At 44.3% G+C, this 17,316-nt stretch overlaps 1 protein-coding gene across 50 annotated transcripts in view; it reads left to right on the forward strand.

Moving 5' to 3' along the window:
- Positions 1–17,316, forward strand: part of GTF2I (general transcription factor IIi) — a 117,555-nt gene that overhangs the window by 83,456 nt on the left and 16,783 nt on the right. For all 50 annotated transcript variants that reach the window (XR_013414618.1, XR_013414617.1, XR_013414616.1 and 47 more), the window contains 8 exon segments: positions 913–978; positions 4,082–4,265; positions 5,514–5,572; positions 7,060–7,131; positions 8,107–8,290; positions 10,484–10,542; positions 15,750–15,821; positions 17,040–17,223. Coding sequence is in view for 40 of the 50 variants with exons in the window: in XM_077994389.1 (XP_077850515.1) it covers positions 913–978; positions 4,082–4,265; positions 5,514–5,572; positions 7,060–7,131; positions 8,107–8,290; positions 10,484–10,542; positions 15,750–15,821; positions 17,040–17,223 (880 nt within the window). In the remaining 10 variants the exon portion in view is untranslated.

Below are 17,316 nucleotides of genomic sequence, written 5' to 3' on the forward strand. Positions count from 1 at the left end.
ATGATGTTGATGATTCATATTTTGAATAAATGGAACATTGAGCTTGTATACATTTTGAAAATAGTACTTTAATATTCCACTGTGTCATAGTCACAATGATTGCATATGAATTGAATTTTTGTACTTTTAAAATATGTTTTTCTTCTTTATTTTTAATTTTTATTATTAATTTTTTGAGACAGAGTCTCGCTCTGTCACCTAGACTGAAGTGCAGTGGCACGATCTTGGCTCCCAGCAACCTCCACCTCCCGGGTTAAGTGATTCTTCTGCCTCAGCCTCCCGAGTAGCTGGGACTACAGGCGCCCACCAGCACGCCCAGCTAATTGTATTTTTAGTAGAGATGGGGTTTCACTGTGTTGGCCACGCTGGAATCAAACTCCTGACCTCCGGTGATCCGCCTGCCTCAACCTCCCAAAGTGCTGGGATTACAGGCATGAGCCACTGCGCTTGGCCTGTTCTTTAGCATTCTAAGTTGCAACTATATATCCATAAAGTCTTATTTCCACACAATTAAGACATGTTTTAGGAAGTTTGTTAAAAGACCCCTGGAGACCTCTTTATCGTGGGCTCCCTTTTGCCATGTTTAATTCGCTTGATCTTTTCTGTCCTCCTGCTTTTCAGAAATTGAAAGGCTAAAAAGAGGCGCTAAAAATGTTAAAACTTCTCTTCTAGTCTCCCATGACACTATTAAAAGTAATGGCAAAAGCCGCAGTTACTTTTGCACCAACCTCATAATTCTAAGAACCACCAGAAGAAAAGGGAAAGGTCTTTGGAAAGCAGTAAAATGATATGGACAGTTGGGATGTAAAAATGTAGAAAATATGTCATTGTATGTTCGGTCAGCCCAAGACCCTAGTGCCGCCCCGATGGTAGGGACTTCTTAATGGGAATTAACTTTTGCTCAATTTTCAGAGAAATGGAATGCTCGCATCACTGATCTACGTAAACAAGTTGAAGAATTGTTTGAAAGGAAATATGGTATGTCTAAACAGGAAAATTCCTGTAATGCTTTGTTCATGAGCATTTACACAATGGCGTTACTGTTCACCATGGGGGTGATATGGACAAGCCCAGCCCAGGGCTGCCAGTGAACCGTGCCACACTGACTTACACGTCTCTCATTGTAAGGTCCTTAGTGGTGTCTGTCTAAATATTAGAAACAGTCTTTGTTTCTAGATTACAGTAAAGATAAGGAAAAGTTGTATTTCTGTAGTTATCAGCTAACATTTCTTTTAAACTTTCAGCATGGATATTTGGGAATGGATTTACGTATTACAAAGCTCCGGATCTTGGGGATTTCATTAAAAATTATTTTTTTAATTGATAGTTTCTCTTAGTCTACTTTGTTAAATCCAGTATTCGCTGAGATCCCCCTATTGTCTCTACTTTTATCATTTTATTTTATTTTTTTTTTGAGACAGAGTCTCTGCAGTGCAGTGGTGCGATCTCGGCTCACTGCAACCTCCACCTCCCGGTTTCAAGCAATTCTCCTGCCTCAGTCACGCAAGTAGCTGGGACTACAGGTGCCTGCCATCATGCCCTGCTAATTTTTATATTTTTAGTAGGGACAAGGTTTCACCGTGTTGGTCAGGCTACTCTCAAACTCCTGACCTCAAGTGATCCTCCCGCCTCGGCCTGCCAAAGTGCTGGCATTACAGGCATGAGCCACCATCCTGGCCACTGCTTTTATCTTGATGTATAACTGAGTTGATGCTAGATTTCAATTCCTTCTTTGTCCTTTTACTATTCTATCCTACAGCCACCTTTATATAATGATGAAAGAAATTCGCAATTTATCATTTTTATTTTTTTATAAAATATTTAAAATGATTTAAAAATAAGTCATTTTATTTTTATCATATTTGTTATCTATTTTATTATCATCTGTTATTATCATTTTTATTTGGATGACAACTTTGCCATTAACTAGCAAGCTGTAAAATTGTATGATATGCAGTTTTAACTGAATTGCTATAAGTGAAAATTTAAACGCAGTAAGCCATATTGATGGTATTTGTGTTAATAAATTTAAAATGAGCATTTTTTCTTCATCATGAGTAATATGACCTACCCCTCAATGAAAATCTAGAATTAGAGTAAATTTGCTAATGAATTCAACAAATTTTCCGTATTTTTAGCGATTTACTTCAGGTTCTCTTAGTGTTTCTCCCAGTTTTTAATAGCTTACACCTTTTTTGCCCTTTTTTTTGTTTTTTTTTTTTGAGATGGAGTTTCCCTCTTGTCGCCTAGTCTGGAGTGGCGGGATCTCGGCTCACTGCAACCTCTGCCTCCCAGGTTCAAGCAATTCTCCTGTCTGAGCCTCCTGAGTAGTTGAGATTACAGGTGCCCGCCACCATGCCTAGCTGATTTTTGTATTTTTAGTAGTGACGGGGTTTCACCATGTTGGCCGGGCTGGTCTCAAACTCCTGACCTCAGGTGATCTACCCACCTCGGCCTCCCAGAGTGCTGGGATTACAGGCATGAACCACTGCGCCCAGCCCCGTGTTCTTTATTGGTTCATTCTGAAGCAAAAACCTCATAGCATGCGCTACCTGGAAGCAATGTAACCTACTGGTAAGATCATAGGCTCTAGGGGGGGTCGGGCGCAGTGGTTCACGCCTGTAATCCCAGTACTTTGGGAGGCTGAGGTGGGCGGATCACGAGGTCAGGAGCTTGAGACCATCCTGGCTAACACGGTGAAACCTCCTCTCTATTAAAAATAGAAAAAATTAGCCGGGCGTGGTGGCGGGCGCCTGTAGTCCCAGCTACTTGGGAGGCTGAGGCGGGAGAATGGCGTGAACCTGGGAGGCGGAGCTTGCAGTAAGCCGAGATCGCACCACTGCAAATGTACTATATCAGTTTCATAAATGTCAGTGCTTTTCATGAAATCAAACAGGTTATGTTGTGGGGCTTTTGTTGTGATGGTGATTTATTAGATTATTTTGTATACAAGACAATAAATAATGTTCACCAACTGTTGTGAAATTATAGAAACATCTTCACATTTTATAATTTCAAAGCCATATTAATGGTAATTGCCTTAGGGAGTGATATTTTCATTGTGACATATAAATACGATATTCAAGTTTAGTGTACAACAGAGGATATTGACTCTAACTCAATGCTAATGTGTAATATGGTACACTTGAAGTTTCAGTACAAAGATTAATGTTTAGCAAATAGACTTTTACACACAATTATGGCAAAAAAAATGGAGCTTTTCTTTTGGGAGTGCACATGTTGTGTTTGATTTTAATACTCCCCATACTCTTGACTGTTTATAGCTGTTGTATTATTTTACTGTTGGGTAAATAAATGTTAGCAGAGATATTGTAGTTCAGGAGAATCTTCTGCTTCTGTTATTTATTTATTTATTTATTTATATTTATTATTTGAGACGGAGTCTTGCTCTGTCACCCAGGCTGGAGTGCAATGGCACGATCTCAGCTCACTGCAACACCTGCTTCCCAGGTTCAAGCGATTCTCCTGCCTCAGCCTCCCGAGTAGCTGGGATTACAGGCGCCCACCATCATGCCCGACTAATTTTCGTATTTTTTGTACAGACAGGGTTTCACCATGTTGGTCAGGCTGGTCTTGAACTCCTGACCTCAGGTGATTGACCTACCTCGGCCTCCCAAAGTGCTGGGATGGCACTCATGAGCCACTGTGACCAGCCTGCCTCTATTATTTAACAGAAATTATTTTTATAAGTCCAATAAGGTTACACTGATGTTTATGTTTTTAAAATACTGCTTCTTCCATTTAGTACTATATGTATTAAATGATATTACCTGTTGTGTTTTTCTGGCTTTGTAATGTGGTTCAGATTTCTGTAGAAAGTCTGGCTGTATTCACATTGCCTTAAAGTAATGGGCTACTTCACTGCAGGCTTTGATAAACAGAATATTAGAATTTTTGGTGTTCTTTCTATTACCCTCATAGTATTTTTCTTCTGATTCAATCACAATAACAAGTAAAGATCAAATTATAAAAGTTAAAGAGCAATACAGATTCAATGATTTATTATTCTTTTCTACAAATCGTGTTTAAATGGTGTCTCCTTCTCTTTTTGTCCTTATAGCTCAAGCCATAAAAGCCAAAGGTCCGGTGACGATCCCATACCCTCTTTTCCAGTCTCATGTTGAAGACCTTTATGTAGAAGGACTTCCTGAAGGAATTCCTTTTAGAAGGCCATCTACTTATGGAATTCCTCGCCTTGAGAGGATATTACTTGCAAAGGAAAGGATTCGTTTTGTGATTAAGAAGTAAGACTCTTGTCTCTTTTCTGAGTAATACGTCTTTTTTATTGTTGACAAATATTCATTTACCACTAGGGTTCTATGTGATGAAGTTTGAGTTATTTTGTGTATTTTTATCTTCTCCTTTTTAGCTGATGTGGGTCCAACATTGCATCAGTCATCCAGGGTTGGCATTTGAAGCATGAACAGTGCCCGCACTGGACTGGCATGCAACTGACATTTTCTTTCACAATTTTCTGCTACTTTTGCTAAAGAACATAGACTCCACGCCTTTTTTTTAGGCCTGAGATTTTTTTTTTTTTTTTTTTTCCTGAGATGGAGTCTCACACTGGAACCCAGGCTTGAGTGCAGTGTCGTGATCTCGGCTCACTGTAACCTCTGCCTCCCAGGTTCAAGCGATTCTCGTGCCTCAGACTCCCTAGTAGCTGAGATTACAGGTGTGCGCCACCACGCCTGGCTAATTTTTGTATTTTTAGTAGAGATGGTGTTTCACCATGTTGGCGAGGCTGGTCTTGAACTCCTGACCTCAGATAATCTGCCCACCTTGCCCTCATAGGCCTGAGATTTTTAAAGCATGTGTGGGAATATATGATTGTTTATATAGATGTGTGGAGGAAGATGGTCTTGAATGCAATGTGACATTAAAGGATCCCATTTAAGATTTTTGTAATATGCTTCAAAGAGCTGTGGGTTGCAAAGTTACGTCTTGTGAGGATACCTGCTCCATGAAGCATCTTATTAGACAATTTGCAATTATTATTTTGCTTTTTACTCTGTAGAAACCGCAAATTAAGCTTCAGTTGTGGGCTGGGTGTGGTGGCTCACAACTGTAATCCCAGCACTTTGGGAGGCCAGGGCGGGTGGATCACCTGAGGTCAGGAGTTCGAGACCAGCCAGGTCAACAATGGCAAAACCTCGTCTCCACTAAAAATACAAAAATCAGCCAGGCATGGTGGCGGGCGCCTGGAGTCCCAGCTACTTGGGAGGCTGAGGCAGGAGGATTGTTTGAACCCGGGAGGTGGAGGTTGCAGTGAGTCGAGACCGCACCATTGCACTCCAGCCTGGGAACAAGAGCAAAACACCGTCTCAGGCAAAACAAAACAAAACAAAAAAAGATTTAGTTGTGCTCAAGCATCCAGATTATCTTTTCTTTTCAAAACCAGCCTTGCTGACTAAATGTTAAATATGTACTAGTGGTTATTAGTTTGCTGAATATTGCCTAGTGAATATTGAGTACTTATTCTCACCTTTCAGACATGAGCTTCTGAATTCAACACGTGAAGATTTACAGCTTGATAAACCAGCTTCAGGAGGTCGGTCTTCAATCTCGAGGCAGATCAGAAGATTATGTGCAATAATTATTTCACGCTTGACATTGATTTCTTCTTTATGTTACCTTCCATATGAAATAATATGTCTCTAACTATTAATTATGTGCCATTACAGGAGAATTCATGTTGTCAAAATTCTGTCTAATAATTTCTAGAAGAGTAGTGCATCTTTTTATTAACCCATTGTAAATACATGTAAATATTGCATTTATGGGTAGACAGAAGTAAAAGAAGAATATATGTTCTACTTTTGATGCAAGATTTATCTGGCATAATGCATTGAACAGTTTATTATTGAAGTCTACACGAGTCAATGGAACAAGCATTCATTGAATGTCCATGATGTACAGAACATAAGAAGGTTTCCTTTTAGAGCATGGAGCCATTTATATCATCTCTTGATTGTTAGATGTATTTGATTTTGTTTTGTTTTTTGAGACAGAGTCTTGCTCTGTCGCCCAGGCTGGGGTGCAGTGGTGCAATCTCAGCTCACTGCAACCTCCCGCCTCCTGGGTTCAAGCGATTCTCCTGCCTCAGCTTCCTGAGTAGCTGGGATTATAGGTGCCCGCCACCACGCCCAGCTAATTTTTGTATTTTTAGTAGAGACAGGGTTTCACCATGTTGGCCAGGCTGATCTCGAACTCCTGACCTCAGGTGATCTGCTCGCCTCGGCCTCCCAGGATTACAGGCATGAACCACCGTGCCCAGCCTGTTAGATGTGTTTTAAAAGAAATAGAAATAGAATTGATTTTCTTGCATGCTTTTGCTCTAGAGTTGAGTGGAGTGGGGACAAAACAGAAGGGAATCACTGTTGATATTTAGTAAGATAGAAGGATTGCAGCAAGATCATATCTCTAATCTTCCTGTAGCAAGTGTTACCTGCTAGCTGTTCCTGAATACACTGAGTTTTGCTTTTTCCTAGCTTTAATGGATGTTCCGTTCTTCCTCTTTTGTACAGTGTCAGCATTGTTTTAGGAATAAATACATTCTAGAATCTCAAGAATAATTAAGAATAATTTTATTTTTGTGCTGTCTTTTTTGTTTGTTTGTTTTAAAGATAGAGTCTCACTCTGTTGCCCAGGCTGGAGTACAATGGTGCGATCTCAGCTCACTGCAACCTCTGCCTTCTGGGTTCAAGTGATTCTCCTGCCTCAGCCTCCCAAGTAGCTGGGATTACAGGTGCCTGCCGTCACGCCTGGCTAATTTTTGTATTTTTAGTAGAGACGGGGTTTCACCATGTTGGCCAGGCTGGTCTCGAACTCCTGACCTCAAGTGACCTGCCTGCCTCAGCTTCCCAAAGTGTTGGGATTACATGCATGAGCCATCGCGCCTGGCCACAAATCTTAGAAATAATTTTAGTCACAGGAAAAGGAAAAGTTATACCTCTTATTTTATAGTAATAATATTTAATATTCAAAGTTAGTAAACCCATTAAATTGAGAAAACTTGTATTACTGTTATTTTGACAGTAAAGGAAGAATGGTATGCCAGAATCACTAAATTAAGAAAGATGGTGGATCAACTTTTCTGCAAAAAATTTGGTAAGTCTGTTTTTTTAAATTACCACTTCAACTAAAATGTATTACTGAGTAATGTTTTTTAAAATGTTGTTTTATTTTAGGAAAGTAAATACAGTGAATAGGACTCAGCTCTAGTATTCTCTGTTTTGGTTTTTTTTTTTGGTTTTTTTGGTTTTTTTTTGCTTTTTTTGAGAGGGAGTCTCGCTCTGTTGCCCAGGCTGGAGTGTAATGGTGCTATCTCAGCTCACTGCAGCCTCCTCCCGGGTTCAAGTAATTCTCCTGCCTCAGCTTCCCAAGTAGCTAGGATTACAGGTGCCCGCCACCACGCCTGGCTAACTTTTGTATTTTTAGTAGAGATGGGGTTTCACCATGTTGGCCAGGCTGGTCTCGAACTCCTGATCTCAGGTGATCCACCCGCCTCAGCCTCCCAAAGTGCTGAGATCACAGGCGTGAGCCACCGCACCTGGCCCCCATTCCATGAATTATTTGTGGGAAGTTATTTCCTTTAAAATGGCATGCTCATGAGGTTGAAGGGGTAAAGAACATTGATCTGGCTGCCATGCAGATGAAACTGTAGTCTGAAATGTGCCAGTTTGCCGCAGCCGATGGAGGAGGGTAATTACGGTCCTGAACAGTTAGTAGCAAAGGCCGCTTCCAGGTAGTATTTAGGTTGTGTCCTCTATTGTCCATGATGATTTTCTTTCTCTCTTTTCTTCCTAAGGATATTGAAAAACAAAGTTTCATCTTTTAAAGATCTCAGAGCTATTAAGATTGTCTTAGGACCAGGACACTTAACTCTGCCAACATCTGGCTGTTGATGATCTGTCATCTCTACTTGTCTTTGCTGTATTAAGTGTATTCAATAGTTAATAAACATGTTTCTAGAAAGAGTTTTTTTCAATTAAAACAAAACTGACCTGTGCCTTGCTTTGGATTGTACTAAAATCTGATTTCCATACAAGTGTAGTCTCCTGAATTGCTTTGATTTTTGTCCAGCGGAAGCCTTGGGGAGCACTGAAGCCAAGGCTGTACCGTACCAAAAATTTGAGGCACACCCGAATGATCTGTATGTGGAAGGACTGCCAGAAAACATTCCTTTCAGAAGTCCCTCATGGTATGGAATCCCGAGGCTGGAAAAAATCATTCAAGTGGGCAATCGAATTAAATTTGTTATTAAAAGGTAAGATGATAATCTGCAGAAATAGTTGTGGTGTCTTCACTGAGAAGAGGTTAATTTGATGAAGAAGGGCCTTTTGTTTACCTTATCATGACTTCTTTATATCGACAATGAAGGCATTAATATTTAGATTCACTTAGTGAACCAGTATTTATTAATATAAGCATCAGATGTGCAAAACTGGGTCTAACAAGAACACTGTCACTGGGGCCTTCATACACAGAAAAATGCACTGAAGGCTGGGCACAGCGGCTCACGCCTGTGATCCCAGCACTTTGGGAGGCCGAGGCGGGTGGATCACTTGAGGTTAGGAGATCGAGACCATCCTGGTAACACAGTGAAACCCCTTCTCTACTAAAAATACAAAAAAAATTAGCCAGGCATGGTGGCAGGTGCCTGTAGCCCCAGCTACTCGGGAAGCTGAGGCAGGAGAATGGCGTGAACCCGGGAGGCGGAGGTTGCAGTGAGCCGAGATCATGCCACTACTCCAGCCTGAGGGACAGAGCAAGACTCCATCTCAAAAACAAACAAAAAAAAAGGCCTAGCCTGGCCAACATGATGAAGCCCCATTTCTAGTAAAAATACAGAAATTAGGCCGGGCGCGGTGGCTCAAGCCTGTAATCCCAGCACTTTGGGAGGCCGAGACGGGCGGATCACGAGGTCAGGAGATCGAGAGACCATCCCGGCTAACACGGTGAAACCCCGTCTCTACTAAAAAATACAAAAAAACTAGCCGGGCGAGGTGGCGGGCGCCTGTAGTCCCAGCTACTCGGGAGGCTGAGGCAGGAGAATGGCGTAAACCCGGGAGGCGGAGCTTGCAGTGAGCTGAGATCCGGCCACTGCACTCCAGCCTGGGTGACAGAGCAAGACTCCGTCTCAAAAAAAAAAAAAAAAAAATACAGAAATTAGCTGGACGCAGTGGTGTGAGCCTGTAATCCCAGCTACTCGGGAGGCTGAGGTTGGAGAATTGCTTGAACCTCGGAGGCAGAGGTTGCAGCGAGCTGAGATTGTGCCACTGTACTCCAGCCTGGGCAGCAGAGCGAGACTCCATCTCAAAAAAAGAAAAATGGAATGAAGTGTTAAACTGAGCATCTTTAGGGGAGAAGGCGAGGATGGCACACCCAGCTCGGTCACTTGTGCATCCGGAAGGATGGAAGGTGTTTCAAGTGAAGGAAATCATATGAGTAGCGGCAGGAGGTGGCCAGTATGCCCACATAGCCACATAACTCCCCCATTGTGTGGAGTGAGGAGTGCCACGTGGGCGTGATGGGATTGCGTGGATCAGCTTGGGTGGGCAAGTAGAGGAAGGCCTCAGATCCTACGAAAGCAGAGGCAGTCACGAAATGGTCTGGAAGCAGATCCCTCTGAAAATAATTTGGATCTGCCCGTTAGAAAGGTAATTCTGGCTTGATTTTGAAGGGCAACACAGTGGGTAGTTTGGGGGCGGGAGTAGGAACAGAAGGCCTCTCTCCACTCATTGAAAGGATGTGGAAGGCTAAACCTTGCTTACTGCTTGGGGTCGTGCCTCTGTGTGCTTGTTGGGACTGAGTTATAAGGGATAGGAAGGCCGGGCGCGGTGGCTCAAGCCTGTAATCCCAGCACTTTGGGAGGCCGAGACGGGCGGATCACGAGGTCAGGAGATCAAGACCATCCTGGCTAACACGGTGAAACCCCGTCTCTACTAAAAAGTACAAAAAACTAGCCGGGCGAGGTGGCGGGCGCCTATAGTCCCAGCTACTCAGGAGGCTGAGGCAGGCGAATGGCGGGAACCCGGGAGGCGGAGCTTGCAGTGAGCTGAGATCTGGCCACTGCACCCCAGCCTGGGCGACAGAGCGAGACTCCGTCTCAAAAAAAAAAAAAAAAAGGGATAGGAAATGTTTAAGATGCTATAGCAAGCTGCTTCTGGCTGTGCTAGACAGTTCATCTAAGATTCAGAAACAGAACTGAGCTGGTTTGGGGGAAAAGTGACTGTCACCTGTTTATCTTAAATATAAGATGACTTTGAAGGTCTCACCCGAATATCCGAAAATTGCCATTTTCAAAATAAACTCAAGTCACAGAAGTGATTTTTTCTCACTATAAAATGAAGGCAGAATGCACCATACTTAAAACGAACTGGCAATGCACAGCTGTGTGAGAAAGGCCCGTGAGTTTCTTCCAAATGCTTTATTACTAATATTAACTCTGTTTTTACAGACCAGAACTTCTGACTCACAGTACCACTGAAGTTACTCAGCCGAGAACGAATACACCAGGTAAACTAGTTGTGAAATCCTTTTTTAAAAACACAGATCAGCCGGGCGCGGTGGCTCACGCCTGTAATCCCTGCACTTCAGGAGGCTGAGGTGGGCGGATCACGAGGTCAGGAGATCGAGACCATCCTGGCTAACACGGTGAAACCCCGTGTCTACTTAACATACAAAAAAAATTAGCCGGACATGGTGGTGGTCGCCTGTAGTCCCAGCTACTCAGGAGGCTGAGGCAGGAGAATGGCGTGAACCTGGGAGGCAGAGCTTGCAGTGAGCCGAGATCGTGCCACTGTACTGCAGCCTGGGCAACAGAGCGAGACTCTTTCAGAAAAAAAAACAAGCACAGATCAATACTTTTTAAGCTTTTAAAAGTTCGTCTTTTGGCCGGGCGCAGTGGCTCAAGCCTGTAATCCCAGCATTTTGGGAGGCCGAGACGGGCGGATCACGAGGTCAGAAGATCGAGACCATCCTGGCTAACATGGTGAAACCCCGTCTCTACTAAAAAAATACAAAAAAATAGCCGGGCGCGGTGGCGGGCGCCTGTAGTTCCAGCTACTCGGGAGGCTGAGACAGGAGAATGGCGTAAACCCGGGAGGCGGAGCTTGCAGTGAGCTGAGATCCGGCCACTGCACTCCAGCCTGGGCCCCAGAGCGAGACTCCGTCTCAAAAAAAAAAAAAAGTTCGTCTTTTAAAATTATGGAAGTCTTCCTTTCCCCGCCTCCCCAAAAAATGGTCTGCAGTAGCTCAGTCTGGGCACTCCTTGATTTATCAATGTGAACACCTGCAGTGCGTGGATAACTCAAGCTTTGACGGTAGACCACTGCTGTCCACGAGAAAGACAGTGTGCCCCACAAATGCAAGCCACGCGTGTAATCGTCCATGTTCTAGTTCAGCCTGTAATCATTATAAAGAAATACACGAGGAAGTATTTCACGGTCTTTATATCATGTTCTTTATTTAACAGTTGGCACGTCTTTCATACTCACAGCATATTTCAGTTCCAAGTAGCCACATTTCAGACACTTCAACTGCCCGGGGATAGTACCTGCTATATACATTTAGACCTTAATGTTTATTCGTATGTATCCTGTTCCTAAAATGGCAAAGACTGTAACTCTGACCTGCACACAAATATCACAGCCTAATAGCAAAGATCTAAGAAGTCTCTGTTCAATGAATGATGTTATTTTCTTTATTAGAGCTCTAAGTGTGCCTTTATTTCTTTCCTATCTTTTTTTTTTTTTTTTTTTTTTGAGATGGAGTCTCACTCTGTTGCCCAGGCTGGAGTGCAGTGGTGTGATCTCAACTTACTGGGGCCTCCACCTCCTGGGTTCAAGCAATTCTGCTTCATCCTCCCAAGTAGCTGGGACTATAGTCACAAGCCACCACACCTGGCTAATTTTTGTATCTTTAGTAGAGATGGGGTTTCACCGTGTTGGCCCGGCTGGTCTCGAACTCCTGACGTCAGGTGATCCACCTTCCCTGGCCTCCCAAAGTGTTGGAATTACAGGCGTGAGCCACTGCACCTGACCTCTGTCTTTTTGTTTGCTATTGTGTAATGTCAGAGTAAGTGACCACAATTTGTAGATCATCAACCACCTTAGGAACTTCTGTTGTCAAGAACCCATAAATGGCCATACCCTGGAGTGTGAAGGTTTCTGTTGTCAGGAAATAAGTGTTTGGAATCAAGTATGAAATTTTTGTGTGTATCAGGTGTTTACAGATTTGTGCAGTTAAACATGCTCATGAATACTAAGGCGAACAAATGTTTCAAGTTGGGTTCATGGCTGTGCCCTAAAATACAGCTTCTTGAGCTCTTACAGTACCTCGTGGCCATTAGTGAAGGTCAGTCAGTGTGCCAAATAGATGTTGTGTGGATTATGGCATGGAAAGTGGCTGAGAAATTCTGTAGTAGGGTCACAAAATTATCTTGGTCCAGGAGTCCTGCAGTGGAGAAGATAAAAGTCAATGCTTAACTCATAGGTTCACCTCAGCATGCTTTTGATTTGGTCAAGGAATCAAAGTATTGGTGAAGAATTGAAGATTGGAAGTGACACATTTTTTGCTCAGGGAAGTAATGGAGAAAGAAAAATCTTCCTGGAGGTAGATCTTCAGTTTGGATTAATCGGAACGTGATGAAACCTGTAGAAACCCTCATTTCTCAAGACAAAGCTCAAATTCAAGGTTGTGAGGAGTGCAGTCACTGCTTTTGTTAGGGGCGGTTTTGACAGTGACTGCAAAAACTGAGAATGCGAAGCCTGTATTATATAAAGAATGTGCAAGCACCATAGAAGTCACTGCAAGGATTGGGTACTGGAGCAGTGCCGGACCGCCATCGTCACCAGAGTGCAGCAGCCGTCACCAGAAGGAGAATCTCCACTCTCGCCATCACTAACAGCACTTGACTTTGTCCCATTCATAAAAATCTTGGAAGGAATTAGAGGTGCTTGGTGGTTTCTCATTCCAACACCTTACTTGGCCTGCCTGTGTGGAACATGCATTATGAGTCTTTGGACAGGACAATTCAAGTCACAGACCACATGACAAAAGAATTTTGTGGCCATCGGAATTGTCTGCTTAAACCCACCATAGGTGCACATTGTCCTCAGCTTGGTGAAAGGGAGATGTCACACACGAGAAGGCAGTGGAGCCAGGCACGTGACGGAGTGGGAGGTGGCACCTGGCTCTGTGAGGAGGCCGTGAAGTCCTGCATGGGAGGAGCAAGGTGGGGAGTGGGGAGCAGGGCAGAAGAGGAGGCTGAGCAGGTAATAGAGGCGCTCAACCTTTGCAGAGGAAGAGTCCGTGGTCTTTATTGGTGGTATTCAAATGTGGTTCATACCAGAGGTATTTTCTGTGGCTAAATGGACTACTCTGAAATCCACAGGGAAAAAACTCACATTCAACCCTTGAGATGCTAAGTTTTCTTTTAAAGTAAAGGAAATGCTACAAGATTTTCTGAAACCACCAACCTTTAGCGATAACGTCAGACATTCTCCAACATTTTCCAGCAGTTTGTCAGCAATCAGAGATGACCTCCACACTGAGGCGAACCCTCCACCCCGCCCGACCCCTTTCCTCTTTCTCTTTCCCTCCTTTCCTCATCCAGGAACACTCCAGTCAAACTGCAGTGTCTCCAAGTTGACCTCCATCCTCATCCACACCTGAACATTCTGTCCACATCAGTGATATTCTACATGTCTTTATAATAACTTTTTTAAAAATTTTTTTCATGTTTAAAAGGTAAGGGTTGTCTTCTGGGTGGGAAAACATGCCCCACTGTCACTGTGGGTGATGCTGAGTGACATCTCCTAGGTCTTTTACCATTGCTTTCTTTTTTTTTTTTTTTTTTGAAGTGATGTTTCCTTTTATGTCCGTTGCTTTAAGCCATTTGTGAAATTACAGTGATTTCTGGGGTGGGGACAGAGAGAAGGCAGTGGTAAAAGTCAGTGGTGCTGTGGCCCAGTTAGCTGGAGGAGGTTTGGGGCAGGGCGGCCTTCACTGGGGCACCTGGAGGAGCACGGACGGCCCTGCGGGCAGGTGGGTGAGTTCTGAGAGCTGGAGGGCTGGTATGCAGCATCCTTCGTGGTTCCAGCTTGTGGCCTTGATCAGGCCGTCACCTGCGGTGGCCACTGAGCTGGTGATGAACTCCACTGCCCTGGAGTTGCCCTTGGCAGAGATCATGGCCACTGCCCTCTGCTGCTCAGCCTTTGCCACAACGGATCTGGCCCTTTCCTTCCTGCTGAGCCACCTCTTTGGTTCCACTGCTTCTACCAACTCCTTCCTGAAGGTCAGATCCAAGGTCATAGCATCCAGGAGGACCCCGAAAGTTGCTGCTTGCTCTGAAGTCTGAAGGTCAGATCCAAGGTCATAGCATCCAGGAGGAGCCCGAAGGTTGCTGCTTGCTCCAAAGTTAATTGCTCACCTGTCTGGAGCCCAGCTCTCCCTGCGTGATCAGTTCTCCAGCGTCAGCCCAAGCCACCCCCGGCTTGAGGAGCTCTGCGGTGATGGACGGCAGCACACTCTTCATTGGCTTCTCCGGTAATTGGAAGATGGGAGAACCTGGCCGGCAACAGGCGGGAAGAGGACGCCCAGTGTGATGATGACAATCTTTGCTCACGGTGATGACTGACACCTTATGTGGTCAAGAGCAGCAGTCAGAGATAATTGGCTTCTTTTCCCATGGGATGAGAAAGTGAGTTCCTTCCCCATCACAGTGTCCTGAATGCCATGGAATTGGTCGAAGATGACAGACAGCTCTCTGTCCAGCATCACATCGTAGAAGGCAGAGTTCCTCACGCCTCCTGCAGCAGCAGCTAAGGCCAGGCCAGACTTGGCAACTGTGTTTCCGTCTGCTGGACCCACTCAGGCCTCCGTCCACTCCGGCCCCACGTGAATTCCATCCCTTTATCATTGATTTCTGATGAGAAAAGTCACTTTGATTAGTGAAGTGTTGCTTTATGTGGATTTTTAGGCACACATCTGTTAGATAAAACAAGGATTGCCTGTAGAGAAAGCAAATAAAAGCGAAGTCCCTCGTGTTGAAACTGGTGTGGGAGCCCTTGAACCTTACGCAGCTGGCCTCCCTGCCCTGACCAAGTTCGCTGAGGGACTTCTCCAAGGAGGAATGTGTTAGAAGCACTGATTTTGAGCACTCTTTCATGTGGACAAATTTCACTTTATTTGCAATGTCAACTTAAATTTAAATTCTGTCTTTCTAGGCCGGGCACGGTGGCTCATGCCTGTAATCCCAGCACTTTGGGAGGCCGAGGTGGGCGGATCACTTGAGGTCAGGCGTTCAAGACCAGCTTAGCCAACATGATGAAACCCCATCTCTACTAAAAATACAAAAATTAGCCTGGTGTGGTGGCAGGCACCTGTAATCCCAGCTACTGGGGAGGCTGAGGCAGGAGAATCGCTTGAACCCAGGAGGCGGAGGTTGCGGTGAGCCGAGATCACACCACCATACTCCAGCCTGAGTGTCATAGTGAGACTCTGTCTCTAAATAAATAAATAAATTCTGTCTTTCTGCAGTTTTTCTGATATTTGGCAAGTACTGGAAATTATTCTTTTCCTTAAGACCCCAAATTTTGGCTTTTAACAAAACCGAATTAAGAGAATCACTGCAAACAAGGGTACGTTCTAGCAAAATCCATTCTGATTTGCCACAGCACTGATAAATAACACAGTTAATTGGGTTTCTTTTTGTTTTCCAGTCAAAGAAGATTGGAATGTCAGAATTACCAAGCTACGGAAGCAAGTGGAAGAGATTTTTAATTTGAAATTTGGTAAGTAAAAGCCAATATTTATGTCTTTAATAACATATCAATGAAGGGCCATGTCTGAATAGAGGTATGGAAGTTCAGGACCAACCGGGTGCGGTGGCTCACGCCTGTAATCCCAGCACTTGGAAGGCCAAGGTGGGCAGATCAGGAGGTCAGGAGATCGAGACCATCCTGGCTAACACGATGAAACCCCATCTCTACTAAAAATACAAGAACATTAGCCGGGCGTGGTGGCAGGCGCCTGTAGTCCCAGCTACTCGGGAGGCTGAGGCAGGAGAATGGCGTGAACAGGGGAGGCTGAACTTGAGCAGTGAGCCGAGATCGCGCCACTGCACTCCAGCCTGGGTGACAGAGCGAGACTCTGTCTCAAAAAAAAAAAAAAGTTCGGACCTAAAGAAGGAAGGTCCCAGAAACTGGGTTTCTGTTTCTTTCTACCACTGCACTTGCTACTGAAACCAAGCAGATGACTTCATTTCTCTCGGATTCCGCTTTCTCACGTGTCAGAGTGGGAGAGGAAGGGAGGCGTTGGGATAAGTCTCAGTTCCACTGTTTGTGCTTCTCATCTGGCTAACACCCATGTGGCAAATAGGTCTCATCATTTGTTTCAGCTTAGATTTGTTGACAGCGGTTTCCTGGAGTGCTGTCTTGAGAACGATTCTGAGGAGGCTCAGCAAGAAAGTGTTTCAGTTGATTGGGTGTGTCTGTCATGGAGAAGGAAGTAAGGAGTGGGCAGTGCTAGCAATATTCCCGGGGCACTCCTATCCATTATCTCAATACCTGGGGTTGACGTTTCCTGTCCCAGATCAGGAGTCCTGACTACCTTGCCTCTGACCACTCGAACTGAGGCTTAGCTGTATGGTAGACGCCACCCGTTTGTGAACAGACACCCTGCTTCTCGATGATAACGCAAACACCAGCAGGGGCCACTGCTGTGTGGAATGGCCTTCGGTCATTTCTGCCCAGAGCACAGAGGTCATTTTCACTAATAACGTAACTCTCCTTTTGATTGAAAGTGTTAAAATGTTCCTCCTAAAAGCACTTATTTTTTAGGCTCGTTCTTCAGATTTGCCCCATATCCTAAGCAAAATGCCTTCAATATGAAGTGGATATTGCTTGATCGTAGGGAGCTTGTCCATACTGTACTCGAGAATGTAGATGCAAAGAAAAGAATGTCTGTGTCAAATGTTATCCTCCGCAACTTATGTTCTCTTGCGCTTTCAGCTCAAGCTCTGGGACTCACCGAGGCGGTGAAAGTACCGTATCCCGTGTTTGAATCAAACCCCGAGTTCTTGTATGTGGAAGGCTTGCCAGAGGGAATTCCCTTCCGAAGCCCTACCTGGTTTGGAATTCCACGACTTGAAAGGATCGTCCGCGGGAGTAATAAAATCAAATTCGTTGTTAAAAAGTAAGTTCTTTTGCCACTGTAGTCGTTTCTGGAATTAAAACAGTAAAATGACACTTCCATTACAATGTTTTTCAAGCTGGAGGTGACAGACGT

The sequence above is a fragment of the Macaca mulatta genome, chromosome 3, assembly GCF_049350105.2.
Source record: "Macaca mulatta isolate MMU2019108-1 chromosome 3, T2T-MMU8v2.0, whole genome shotgun sequence".
Taxonomy (NCBI): Eukaryota; Metazoa; Chordata; class Mammalia; order Primates; family Cercopithecidae; genus Macaca; species Macaca mulatta.